Source organism: Hevea brasiliensis, chromosome 11, assembly GCF_030052815.1.
Source record: "Hevea brasiliensis isolate MT/VB/25A 57/8 chromosome 11, ASM3005281v1, whole genome shotgun sequence".
NCBI classification, from domain to species: domain Eukaryota; kingdom Viridiplantae; phylum Streptophyta; class Magnoliopsida; order Malpighiales; family Euphorbiaceae; genus Hevea; species Hevea brasiliensis.
In genome coordinates, this window is record NC_079503.1 from 20,412,094 (window position 1) to 20,426,180 (window position 14,087).

Genomic DNA, 14,087 nt, shown 5'->3' on the forward strand with positions numbered 1-14,087 from the left:
TATTAATTTGCTAAAAAAAATCTGCATAATATTCATTTAGGTTAGAGATTTTTTGGATGAAAGCATTATAACTTTTTACGTTTTCTCTTTAGAAAATCCATCATTTTAATATTATCAACATGAATTTAAATATATATTTCTAATAAGAAATTTTACCGCACGATATGCTGGAAAATGTCTAGTGTGAGTTAATTCAAATTAATGATGAAAAAATAATTATGAGCACTTAGCCATACAATATATGGCATAATAATGTTATTTTATCGTTAATTATTATATTCTAGAGAAGCTGAACTTCGAATAATTTTTGCTTAAAAAATTGTACATGATATGTGTAGAATGCTCGTTGCAAGTAGCTACCTTTACCATCCCAATAGGAAAACAGAATTTGCCCAATTGGGTTATTGCGTTATTCAAAGCCATATGTTCCTTTTAAGAGTTTTTCACCGTTAGGTCTAGTTCCAGGTTAAAGGCTTCTCCAATAAGAAGTGATAGTCCTGAAATTTCAATGATGATAAACTGTGAATCGCTGTCCAAACGAGCCTTTACAACAGGTTTGCCATTCATCATTGAACCCTTTGTGATCCTTAGCTCACGTGCCTTCAATCTCTCAGCCTTCTCCAACCCTATGAAACTCACCTTATCCACTATCCATTTCTGACTCAAATCCAATCCTCCATTCAAAATTTCTGATGCAACAAATATAGTATTATTCCTCTGCCGTCCACCATGAAATCTAAGGAAAGCCCACCTCCCTTCTGATCCTCCCATATCTAGTTCCTCCCCATCGTCCAAAAATAGTTCTCCAGAACTATTTCCATTGCTGGTCACAACCACCAGGAGTTCAAATGGTGTCATTCGAGCAGCTTTTGTTGTCATTGCTTCCCCTTGCATTGCCAAAATGTTGCCTTCCTTGACATGCACATTTATATGATCAGGTGGTGCGTCAAGTGTGACATACTTACCTGAGCTTACCCTGATTGAATCAGAGTAATTAAACAGGCTAAACCAATTTCCTTCAGGGAAGTATGCATCAACTGACACTGCTCCTGACATTACTACCGGTGAGACCAGTACACCACTACCAATTAGAAACTGGAAATTGATTTCGTAAGTGTTGACGTCTTCAGGAAATGAAAAGAAAAGAGGCCTTGCTATGGGTGTTCCCTTGGTGTGTGCCTCATATAGTAATGTGTAAAAAAGCGGAAGCAGTCGATATCGGAGTCCTAGCACCTTCCTGGCTGTTGAAGCAACTGAATCCCAGAGATAGAGCTCTTGCCGAATACTGTTTTTTTCCGAGTGATCTCGCGCAAAGGGATAAAAGGCCCCAAGCTGCATATGAGTATAATCAATTGTGCATATTCTTTTAGTATATGCAGAATCATAAATAGATTCCTGTGGATGGTATAATTACCTGAATCCAACGCCTGCAAAGTTCTTCGGTTGTGTTGCCAGAAAATCCACATATATCGGCACCAACCATTGGTATTCCGAAGAGTCCGAAATTCAACATGGTAGGAATGGTGTTGGCCAAATCATCCCAGGTGGAGGCAATGTCTCCAGTCCAGTGAGCAGTATACTTGCCAGAACTTACAAAAGTAGATCTAGAAAGTACAAATGGCCTTTTACTAGTCACATCTGTCAAGGCTTCATGGGTTGCTCTAGCTTCTAGCAGTCCATACAAGTTATGGACATCGTATTCTGTAATGTTAGAAAAATGCAAGCATGTTGCTGGTGTTGTCTTATTATTGATTGGTCGTTGGATTCCTGCATTGTTAATCTTGTAAGGGGGATTATCAAGGGTGGAGAATGGTGTTGAAGGGGAAGTTATGAAATTGGATATCTCATTCATGTCGATCCAAAGTCCATCAAAAGGAAGGATATCTCGAAACTGTTTGATCTCATCCCTCCAGAAAGTTGTGGTGTCTGGTTTTAAAAAATCAGGGAAGTAGACAGGTCCAGGCCAAACTTGTCCCAAGTAAGGAACACCATCACGTTTAATAAACACATCAGCTTGAATCCCCCTATTATAGGTTCCATAGGAATCATTAACACTAATACCTGTGGAAGAAAAGCACCATAATATTAAATTAAAGTATATAATTAAACTAACCAGTTTCAGTTTAATGATGCTAAAGTTATCTCAAATACTATCAAATTTGACTAGGTATGATCCAGGAATTGTCTTCAAGATTATCATATTATGAGCTCGAATCCTAGTCAAAGATTAAAAAAATAATAATAATAATTTCTATGGCAACTTACCTGGATCCAGAATAACAACGTATTTTTTACCATTTCTATGAAGTTGGTCGACAAATTTTTTCATTAGATCTGCAGGAAAGTTGATGGGATCGAGAGTGAAATCCTTGTAACCGTCCATGTAATCAATATCTGTCCACATAACTTCAAGAGGGATACTAGCATTTGCATAGCCAGCAACCACGCCTTCAAGATCAGAAACATTCTTGTAGCCATATCGACATTGATGAAATCCTTTGCATAGGAACAAGGGAAAGATAAAACAAAAAGGGGTGGTCAAAAACACAATGTATGACATGTACGAAAGCAATCCGAATCTAAAATAATGTCCTAAAGAAACAATATGATGTGGAGCAAATATGACAAGAAGACGAAATGTGAAGTAATGCAATGAGATGATTTTTTTTTTTTTTTTTTAAATTTAGCAATTTACAATATTTTCATTCTCTTCTCATAGTAAATTTTTGGAAGAATTATTATTTAGATTTTAGAGTTTACCATTATTTACTAATTAGTCTCTTTATTTTGGAAATTATATTAATTAGCTCTTATGTTTTGAATCTATTAAACCAAAAGGTACTTCCAGCCTCCGTCCCCACACCAAAGAGTATTGAGGTCAAGGCGAGAACTTCCCCATCGAGGTGTGGGATTGGGCGAGTTTCTCCACAAGGATTCTCTTTTTTCTTTTTATTTTTTTCTTTTTCAACTTTTGTACAATATAAATTTATTAAATAAAAATAATATAAGTTAGAAATATAAGTTAGAAATATAATCTTATTAATATACATATATCTCTTGTTAAAATTGTAATATTCTTTGATGAGTGATTGAAAAGAAATGAGTTAATATCAAATTTATAAATATTATTAAGGACATGCATGAAGGGGCAGTTACAAGAGTAAGAATATTATGAGGTGACACGAATGAATTCCCAATATAAGTGGATTTATAGTAAAAGATCATCTCTGAATCTGTACCTATTTTTTCCTTAATTATGGATAAGCTAACCATTCATATTCAAGATGATGTCACATGGAGCATGTTATTTACAAATGAAGTGGTCTTAGTGAGTTAATTAAAATTTGGGGTTTTGGAGAAGGACTCTTTAGAGTAAGGTTTTAGGCTAAGTAAAAGTAATATGGAATGTATGCATGTGAGTTTAGCTCTTATAGAAGGAATGGAGAAGATATTCATAAGTTTAAGTGGTAAAATACAATCAATTCAAGTATTTAGGTTCTATCATATAGAAGAACAAAGTAATATATGAGTATATAACTCATAAGATCAAAATATGATAAATGAAATGGAGAAATATGATAGGTATACCATGCAACCATAGAATTGGCAAAATGAAAGGTAATTTCCATAGAATTGTGATCAGGCCAGCTATCTTATATGATAATGAATGTTGATATCTAATATACAACATATCTACAAAATGAGTGTGATAGAAATATATGATATTATGATAATAGATAAGATTATCAATGACTACATTGACTAGAAAGTGCATGTAATATACATTTGAGATAAAACAAAAAAGTGTCAAATAAGATGGTTTGGTCATATCTAATATAGAGCATCAAATGTCCTGATATAAAAATGTGAAAATCTAATACGGAGGGAAGTAGCATAAAAAAAATTATAATTTTTTAATATTAATGTGAAATTAGTCAAATAAAGCTAAATAGCAAAAAAAAAATGTATATAGCTAACTCTAACTAGTTTGGAATTAAATCTTAGATGTTTTTATGTTTATTATATTGGTTTAAAGCTCAATTACATCCCTTTATTTATTGGAAAAGTTCAATTTAACCCATTTTTAACTTTTTGTTCAATTTAGGTCATAAGTTTTAAGTTAAGCACAATTTAGCCCAAAAATAAAGAAAATCAAGAAATTGAACTTCTTAATTTTTAGGCTTAAATCAAAAAATTAAGAAATTTAGTTCTAAAATCAAGAAATTAAATTTCTTTATTTTTTTTATTTAATCAAGAAATTTAGCCTACAAATTTTAATTTTTGAGCTAAATTGAGCTTAAATTGAAACTTTTGGACTAAATTAGATAAAAAGTTTAAAATTGGCTAAATTAAACTTTTCCAATAAATACAAGAGATAAATTGAACAATTTTCCATTATTGTATTAGCCATGGTTCACAATCACTCAAAATTGCCATCAATAATGTAAAAAAAAAAAAAACTAATAATAAATAAAAAGAATTGCCCTTCACCCTTTTTTTTTCCTCTGTGTGTAATTTTTATCACACTAAGACCAATTGAAACTCTAAATATATAATCCTAAATTCACAACCCTTAACCACAAAAATCAAACATGAAACTCATAAAAAGATAAGAGCAATAGACATTAAAATAAAAATAAGAGCCTATAAACATTATTATCTTTTTTTCTTTTTTTTTTTTTTTTGGTTTCTAAGATAGGAAAAAGGAGGAGTGAGTCAACAAATATAGTAAAACTAGGTTGCTAGGTAAGGAAGATCATGAAGAAGAAGAAGAAGAAGAAGAAGAAGAAGAAGAAGAAGAAGAAGAAGAAGAGAGAGAGAGAGAGAGAGAGAGAGAGAGAATGTGAGGCAAAATGAGAGGAAGGAGTGGGGAGGGTGAGGAAAGATGAGAGGGCATATATGTTGCTTGGTAAACTTTTTTTTTTTCTTATAATCAAAATATGATAGTTTTATCGTTTTGTCTCAAATCGAAAGATTTTAAATAAAAGGATAATGTCAAAGAATCCTAAAATTTTGAGATTTTTTACAACAGAGAAAGCGATTGAGATAAAAGAAGAATATGAGACAAAATGAGAGGAAGGAATGGGGAGGGTGATGAAAGACGAGAGGGTATATATGTTGTTTAATAAACTTTTTTTTTTCTTTTAATCAAAACATGATAATTTTATCGTTTTGTCTCAAATCGAAAGATTTTAAATAAAAGGATAATGTCGAAGAATCCTAAAATTTTGAAAATTTTTACAATTTTACCTGAACTTTATTTTTAACCAAAATACCCTAAATTTTGAACTTTATTACAATTATACTTTGTTGTCTATTCTACTATTAATTCTAACGGATTTTGCCATGCCAGCATAGGAAATTTAAGAAAAAAAAAATCATAAACTTTGCAATTTTTTTTTAACAATTGTATTTTTTAACAAATGTACCGTGAACTTTGAACTTTACTATAATTGAAGCCCATCATTAGTTGCCGCATTCAATACTAATGGTGTTCAATACTTCTAATCCCCAAATTGTTACTAATTAAACCTAATTTACAATAAAAGAAAAAAAAATTATTTCTAGCAAAACTGACACCAATTCCACCAAGAACACACCTCCCAACTCCTTAGCTACTAACTCCCCTCAACCTTCATACCTCACAAAGCCATTTGACACCAATCTCCTACATCCATTCACTCTACCATCACCACTTAGTGCGTTTATTCCTCCCATATTGAATCAAAGTATACAACCTCTTTCAACCATCTTTCATCACCTCAACAAGTCATCAATTCTGCGCTGCTCACCTTTACTTAACCCAAACTCTGGCCTTATAAAGAATCAACCTCACTCACCATCAACATCCCTCTCAACAACTCAATTAGACCCACCTTGACAGCTCCAAAACAGAACCCACTAATTTATCAATTAAAGTTTATTTTATTGTGAATTGAATTTAATTATTTATAATATGAGGGATTAAAAGTACTTACTTATTACCTTTGTTAGCATTTAACAAGGCAATTAACAGTGGGGTTCAATTGTAGTGAATTTCAAAATTAAAAATATGCCTATTAAAAAAATAGTTTTAGTTACAATTTCTTTTTTTTTTAAAAAAAAATTAAAGTTTGAGATTTTTATTGGATATTTTTACTGTTAAAATTAATGACATAATAGACGGCATGGTACAATTGTAAATAAGTTTAAAGTTTAGGGTATTTTTATTAAAAAAAAGGTTTGCGTTAGAATTATAAAAACCTAAAAGTTTATTTATTTTTGGATATTATCTCTTAGAATAAGCTTATTATCCATTCAAAACTTAAAAAATTAATTATTTTAAATTAAAAATACGAGTACGGATTTATAATTATCAAACTTAAGCTTTATTAAAAATTACCTAAAATAAAGAAATAAAGATTGAAATAAAAAAGACTATATAAGTCATGTACTTTTTGAGATAAAGGCTTAGTTTGAGTTGAGTTGTATAACTTTCGGTTGAAGGTCAAATAAGTTAAAAATAAAGTTTTTGGTTAAATAAGCTCATACACTTTAATATTTTAAAAATATTGAAGTTTTTTAAAAATATTAAAAAAGAAATTGAAGAGCAATAAAACTATATAATATTAAAATTATTATTTTTAATATTTTATTATTAAAAATAAAGAAAATAATATTTTATAATTAAATAAAATAATATTTTATAATATGATAAGTTATTTAACTTTCATTAAACAGTAGATAAACTTATTTGACTAAAAATTTAATTTTAAACTTATTTAATCCTAACAAGACTTATTTAATATTTTTTCAATAAAAATTAGCTTCAAAAGAATTCACATCACATGCTAACCAAACTGTCAGCAGCATCGGCTGACATTTGAAACATTGTTAACACTGAAAAATATTGTTATGTCCAAAGGTTTGGATTTCGGTTTTCCGAATTGTAGATCTCAAGCATCCTTGACTTAGCATTGATTTTGTTCATTGAAAAAAAAAAATGCAAGCTATAATTTAACAAGACAAACACGTGCTACAGATACAAGAATAATGCATCCTTAATTTGTTTTTATTTTTAAATATAATATATCCTTAATTAAATAAGTAGAGTAAATTGCACGCAAATAAAGGTTTGAATTATAAGTAATCTTATTTAAATTCATGTGATGTACTTTTTTATATTTTCAATTGAAGTTTTAACTTATAGCTCCATTAAACAATTTTAATGTTATTAGAAAATTTGCATTTAATTTTTATATTTAGATAAAATTAATTATTTAATTTTTTTTATTTTAATAAATATATTATTGAGTCTATATTTTTAATGAGTAAACTATACTCCTCCTATTATCTTAAAGTAAATTTTTTTCTAAATTAATTATTTAACCCTTATAATTTAAATAAATAACTATTTACTTTTTATGATTTTAAATCTATTAACTATTTCTTTCCTGTAATTTAAATAATATAACTATTTTTTTCCCTTAACTAACTTGATCAGCATAAAGTTTTATATAATGCATCCAGAAAATTTTAATTGTATATATTTATAATTTTTTTTTCTCTCTCAAGAGAATATAATGATATACTTATTTCATAATTTTTATTAATAAATTACTAATTTAAAAAAAAAAATCTATTTTTAAATTATATATAATAATTATTTAACTATCTTATCTTAATTTCTTCAAATAATACATCAACTTAATTTCTTTAATTTTATTATGCAATAAAATTTTAATATATCAAATTTAAAATTTATTAATGTACATAGATTGATTATCATAAAAATTTTATTCTAAATATTTATTCTATCATAAAATATAATTATTTTAAGTCATTTTAAACAAAATTATATGACATAATTTATTTTATTAACTTATAAAATTTATATCTATTAAAAATAATAAACAAGCTTCTAAAAAAAATAATAAAGAAGGACGCTTACCAAAGGACCAGTACGGCATAGTTGCAGGCCGGCCAATAAGCTCTGTGTACTGTTGTATCACCATATCCGGCGATGGTCCAGCGAAAATATACAAGTCAATAACACCACCAATTACTTTATAAGTTATTCTGTCACCGCCGTAGATTATGTCCATCCCATTACTATTCAACAGCAAAACACCGTGACTAATCCCTGCCGGTACTCTGCCCTCGGCGGACGCTGATCGGACGTCAATGTAAAATGGGTGAGACCCATAAAGATTCACGTTTAGATTCGCGCTTGCCAGGTCTGCGTTCCACAAAGTCAACGTCTCATTTGCCTGCAACTTGAGAGTGCTCTTTGTGTGCTCTCCAAGGCCATAAAGGGAAGACTTATCCACAGGAAGTGAGGAGGAGAGCTGGATATACTGATCCTTGAAAACCAGGAAAGTGCCGGAGTTCGTTGTGTCCGGCGACGCGTCAAAGAGGACATCACCATTGGATTTGCGGGATACTGAGAAGCCAAAGGGGGTTGTGTTGTGAACGGTGAAAACGAGGTCAGAGGTGGGGCTGGAGAGGATTTGGTTTTCAAGAAGGGCTCGGTGGTTCACCGGAGAATCGTCTCTGTCTCCGTCGATGTAGCTTTTTGGCTTGAAAGTGTCATGTGGGATATTTTGGCGGGGAATGATTTCTTGAGGGATCTCCCATCTTTGTGCTTGGGAATCTGTTACTCTGATTCTGAGACGGTCCTTGGTTTCAAAGCTGCATTAATGGCGGAGTCCAAACCAGAAGAAAACCAATCAAGATTGGACCATTTTTTTCAAATCTTATAATTTTTACCAACTTTCATGAATAGGTTGACAGTTTACAGGGAAGTTTGAGATGAAGATTAAACATACCTGGCCAAAAGATTGAGATTTTGGATATCAGCTCCATAAACAGAGGAATTCTTTATTAGGGTAAGTTCAGCTTTCAGAGACTTGGTGGGTAAATTAACGGTGACGGCTTCAATTACATATCCATAGCCGACAGTGTCTGTTTCTTGGCCATGTGAGAATGGAAATGAGATGGCGAAGAAGACAAGTAGGATATGATAGTTAGAGAGTCCTGTTTTATTCCCGTGGCTCCCCATTACTCGCTCTATAGATGAGGAAATTAGTACTGCAATGTTTTATATTCAAAGAAAAGAAGCCGTGATCGAACTTCCATCTTCCATGAGAAAAATTAAAAGAAAATGACAAGATTTTGCTAATATATTTATTATGATTAGCTTTTGTATCATATTCCATTTATATATAATTTTCAACTAATAGTCATATTTCATACAAAATGGTAAATATATGAAACGTTGGACAAGTGGCTTAAAATTAATTAAATTAAAAAGCTGCAACAAAAGACACAATATTGGGGCATTTGCCATGTATTAGAAAATATAATTCGAAAAAATCTTTACTCAGAGCACAAGCTTAATTAAAAGAATTGAAGAAGCCCACTCAAGAACCAGAAAATATCATTGTGATTTAAATAAATTTCAATGAAAGAATATAACAATGAAAAGTTAATTTGATAAATTTAGTCATCTTTAAAAAAAAATTAGAAGAAAAATCATTTCATTAAAAAAAATAAAAAGTATTCACTATAAAAAAGAGATGAAATCTACGCATTATTATTTTTTTATTTTTTATGATTTTTTCCAACTTTACACATCTAGAGGTGCATATATAATTTTTAGATGATAGATATTTATCCTAATCAGCTGACTTTATTGAAACATATTACATTTTTTATTAAAACGTTGATAGTAAGATTTTAAGTTATTGGTTTTTATGGTATATCTTAATATGGAAAGCAAAATGCAAGATTTATATATGTTTTTAAATTTTGTAGATAGATGAGTAATACTCAAAATAACTGTTTTATAATACCATGCAATTTTATGTGATCAAATGTACAAACAATATGCATGAAATTAGTTGCTTCCCTGAGATATTCATTATGATTAAAGTAAAAATGCCCAAACATTTAGCATCCTCTCATGCTTAATGCCAATAGATTTTTATTTTAAAGAAAAAAAAATCTATACCTTCACCATGTAAAATATAAATATAAAGTAATAATAACATGTTATTTCAAATTCAATATACCTATAATTTTTTTATTTTCTTAAATATTAAATTATGTATCGAAAGAGTACTAGTGTGAAATATTAAGGTTATTTCTTTTTCTACTGGAGGCATGTTTTAATGCTTGATGCTGTCTCCTTTTTTGCTGGGTTATGGATGTTGGGTCTAGGAATTGGATATGCAAGAAAGAAGAGCACCGGGCGGGTTAGATGATCACTGCTCTGATGCCTAAGTTAGTAATGAGAACATGACAATAGAATTTATAGGTAAAAATTGAGTAGCATGCATACCTAATGGCCCTTATATAGGCCTTTGATGTAGCTTTCTATTAGGATTATGAGTTCTATGGTTGTGTGGATTTAGAAGTCTACTCTGCTTAGTTGAGTTCTCATACTGAAGGGATTCTGATCATTGCAAATATCTTAGAATCCTTATCCTTGAAAGTGATCCGAGTATCGTTGGTATAGTTAGGCAAGTAACTCCATTATCTGAGTTTCTGGATATTGTCTAGTTCGGACTGCCCATTGCCCTTTTACTTGGATGTTCATTACTCATATGTTGGTATTATTTTAGCGGTTGTGATATCATTAGTCCTCCTACAAGTATCCGAGTCTTTAGGCTCGGCGATATTTGTTACCTTGTGCTAATTGTCTTCTTACTTATTGCTTAGGTGTCACTAGATGAGAGGTGAGATTTGAAAAGTTATGAAATGTCTTGTCCCTTAGAGAGTTATGCACTAATCATGTCAGCATGATACTCCAAGCACCTTGTTTGGCTTTTCAAGGTTTATTGTATTTATGGTCTCTACTATATATAAATAACATCAAAAACTATTTCATTTCATATTTTTCTCCATCTACTTTAGCTCTTTTTTCCTTCATCATTTCTCCATTTCAACTGGAGATTAAGTTAAGCTGTCATCCGAGGACAATTCTTTTCCTTCTCTATCATTCTCCTTTCAAGGTAAACTACTTTTCTTTGTCTGTTATCTTCACTTTTTTCTTCTGATGAGTACCCTGAATCCCAACCTGGGTTAAGGCACCACCGAAGACTCTTTTGACTTAACAATATCTCGCCCTACCTGCTCACCTATAGGCCAAAGGAGCATATGAGAGCGAATTATATCCTCTCCCATGGTAACTCCATAATCATCTATGAAGAACAACTCAAGGCAGGTGTGTGATTTCCTTTGGAACCCTTCTTCGTTGAAGTCCTTCAATTCTATAACATCTCTGTTTCTTAGCTTCATCCCCATAATAGGCAAGCCTTGGTTGCTTTTCTCATGCTTTGTCGAGAGAAAAATTTGGTGGCTACGACAAAGGTGTTCCAGAACTTTCATAAGTTTTTCTCGCATGAGAAAGTAGACTTTTGCTATTTTATTGGCAAGGGCGATGATACACATGTATGATATAGGTATTTTAAGATACTTTTGTTGCATTTCATTGGCATTTTGTTTGTTAATTGTATTTAAGTTAGTTTCGTTATATTTTATAATTTTTAGTTGATCAAGCTTAATTTCTCAATTTCTATGTTTTATTAGGTAATTTAATACAGTCTTAAGGTCTAGATCATAATTGGTTAAGTTAGAAAGTCAAAGAGTACAAGTCAAGCACTAGGGGGATTACACAGGCTATGTATTGGGAAATAAACCCGTGTAACTAGCTATTAGCAGAAGACAATTACACGGGTTTTGTAAGGGACCCCGTGTAATGGTCTCTGCCCATGTAACCTTTTGCTCCACCATTTGATGAATTGTTTCATGCCTCCAAAGAGTTACACAGCCTGCCCATGTAATGGTACACAAGCCATGTCCTTTGTGTCGGCATATATACCAATTTGCCTCTAACTCAGTTTCGCACGACTCAGGAAGACTTTTGAGGCCTCCAAGACTCTAAATTGAAGGTTTTTATGCTATATATAAATACAAGAATTCAAGAACAAGCCAAGGATTGCACCTTTTACATTCTAGTTTAGGTTTTTTAGCAATTTGGAGAGATTTGCACTAAGGCTGTTGGGAGAGACAGTCGAAGTTCCAAAACTTCATAGTTATAGAGTCTTCTATTTGGGTTCCTTTGTTCTATTTCTTTAGATGTTTTCATATTGTTATTTTATTTTTAGTTTGATTGTTAAACTCACCACGAGTGAGCAGTTCTCTTAATTCTAGAATTAAGGATGTAGCACTTTTAGTTCTATTATGGATTTACATTGATTTTATTTAATAAGTATGGAGTTTTATTCTTTGATTCAATTTCTTATCTTAATGCATGCTTTGTGTAGAGCTCCATTTAGTTATGATTCTAGATATTAATTGAAAGACTGAAAGGTGATATTGGAAAATCAAGATATTGAATTTCGAGTTTTTGACCTAGAGATAGGTTAAAATCTTATTTGGAGTTCATAATTAATTAAAAAGCATAAAGGGTTTTAATTATGATTAATCACCACGAAAGTAGGGTTCAGGTTAATTTAAAACAACTTGAGTGCCTTGGGAGAGGACTTAATGTAATACCCTCATATTAAGTAGTCTGTACATTCTACTGTTCTGGTGACTAGTGTCTGTTCGGACAGCTAGAATGTTTGGGACTATGTTTAATTCACATAGAAAAGACATAAATAAAATTGATAAAGATCAAATGAGGTTGAATTAAAATAAGAGAAATGAAGGATAAATAGGTTAAATGAGTCCAGAGTGTTGAGGATGGGTGATCGACCCGGGAAGCGACTGCGAGCTCAGTTGCTATCCTAAATTCGTATGGGACCTCATGGCATCTTTAGTTGAGGGTTAATTGTGAAACTATTGGGAATTAGAAAATCATGGAAATAAAAAGGGAATAAGTATAAATAAGGGAATCATAATTAAAGGACTCATTGGGCATTATGAAAAAAGATGAATTAGAACCGATGAGGGGCATTTTGGTCAATTCAGTCATAGAGTTGAATTTTGACCTAAATGTCCATTAAAATACGTGAGATTAAAATATTAAAAAAAATAATTAAAAATATGAAGAAAGATGTACGGAGAAGAAAAGGAAATGAAAATTCAAATTTTAAATTTGCTTTATGACATATGCATGACTCATCATGATACAATTAAAATTATAATTTAAAATTCATTTAATTAGGGGATAACTATCATATAAGAAGACAAGAAAAAAATAATTAAAAGTCAAAAATTTCATTCTTCTTCAACTTTGGCTGCCTTACCTATCTTCTCTCCCTCTCTCACCATTTCCACCATTGTTAAACTATTTGAGCTTGAAACACTCACCTTTTTCCCCATGATCTTCATAGTCTATCACTTAAAAACCTCTAATTAAACCTTGAATTGAAGATTTAGAGAAAGAAACTCAAAGAAAATTAGAAGGAAATTGAAGTTGAGAAATCATCAATTGAGGTGAGTTATTATTCTAGCTAAATTAATTGTGTATGCATGGGATTAAGGTTAATTATGGGGTAAATAACTTAAGAAAAGATGAAAATCATGCATGAACATTGAAAGTGAATTTTGGCCAGCTTGAGGGATGTTGTGGTTTGATGGGTTTTGATTAAATTAATGATGAATTCTAGCTTGTATGAAGTTATATACATATGATTGGAGTAGTGAGTTGCATGAAATTGCATGGATTTGGAAGATGTAAGAATTAGGGCTTTGGAAATTAGGGCTTTAGTAGTATGTTATGTAACTTATGTTTATAAGGCCTAATTATGGTCATTTGGTATACTTTGATTGATAATTGATGTGAATTGATGAAAGGAATACATGGATTGGCAATGTGTTGAGTTACTGGAATTCTAAACCCTTGAGTCCAGCAGGTTTGAATGAGTATAAGTTGAGCTACATAGCTCTAATTGGTGTGAGGCCAATTGCAGATAAAACCTAAGACAATATGCTAGAAATGTCATGAAGACACCTTGTCTAGAAACTAACCATAGGTTGCCCTCAATTTAGCTTCAATTCGGATTACAATTCTAGACCTGATAAAAAATGACCAAATAAATAGTACTTAGAAAATTAGGCATAACTCACTCTAGAAAACTCCAAATTAGGTAATTCTT

At 31.1% G+C, this 14,087-nt stretch overlaps 1 protein-coding gene across 1 annotated transcript; it reads right to left on the reverse strand.

The window, feature by feature from the left end:
• Nucleotides 1-216: 216 nt before the first annotated feature.
• LOC110671529 (alpha-glucosidase) lies at nt 217-9,068 on the reverse strand. The gene is made up of 5 exons (XM_021834011.2): nt 8,808-9,068; nt 7,931-8,670; nt 2,266-2,496; nt 1,415-2,061; nt 217-1,332 (listed from the first exon to the last, which is right to left on the reverse strand). Exons 1-5 carry the CDS (start codon nt 9,038-9,040, stop codon nt 433-435), a joined length of 2,751 nt encoding a protein of 916 aa, XP_021689703.2. The 5' UTR covers nt 9,041-9,068; the 3' UTR covers nt 217-432.
• Between the last annotated feature and the right edge of the window lie 5,019 nt (nt 9,069-14,087).